Below are 322 nucleotides of genomic sequence, written 5' to 3' on the forward strand. Positions count from 1 at the left end.
TATCGAGCTCTTTCCTGTTAACTTTGCGTCTTCCCCCACAGGCAATGGTTTCCCGTAGTTTCGCAAGCCTCCTGGTGGTGGCGCTGGTGGCCATGGTGGCTGTGAAACGGGTGTCAGCCAAGGCTCTTCCTGTGCAGGACGTCCAGGCCTACCCTCAGCCTCAGCATGTGTTGGATGTGAGTAAATTACCATCACATTCATATTGTCTGTGTGTATATGTGTAGTCATCTTACCAAACTAACGAAATGGAAACTGCTATTTTCAGAGAAAAAACGTACTATGTTAATAGAACCACGTTCGCTATTAAAACCCTCATTATTGT

The 322-nt window shown here is 46.3% G+C and overlaps 1 protein-coding gene across 1 annotated transcript in view; it reads left to right on the top strand.

Annotated features, from left to right (window-relative positions):
- Positions 1-176, top strand: part of LOC119593867 (prohormone-1-like) — a gene marked incomplete at its 3' end in the record, with an annotated part of 91,485 nt that extends 91,309 nt beyond the window's left edge. Inside the window, 1 exon segment of the mRNA XM_037942895.1 lies at positions 42-176. Coding sequence (XP_037798823.1) covers positions 45-176 — 132 coding nt within the window.
- Positions 177-322: the final 146 nt, after the last annotated feature.

The sequence above is a fragment of the Penaeus monodon genome, chromosome 33 (genome assembly GCF_015228065.2).
Source record: "Penaeus monodon isolate SGIC_2016 chromosome 33, NSTDA_Pmon_1, whole genome shotgun sequence".
NCBI lineage: Eukaryota > Metazoa > Arthropoda > Malacostraca > Decapoda > Penaeidae > Penaeus > Penaeus monodon.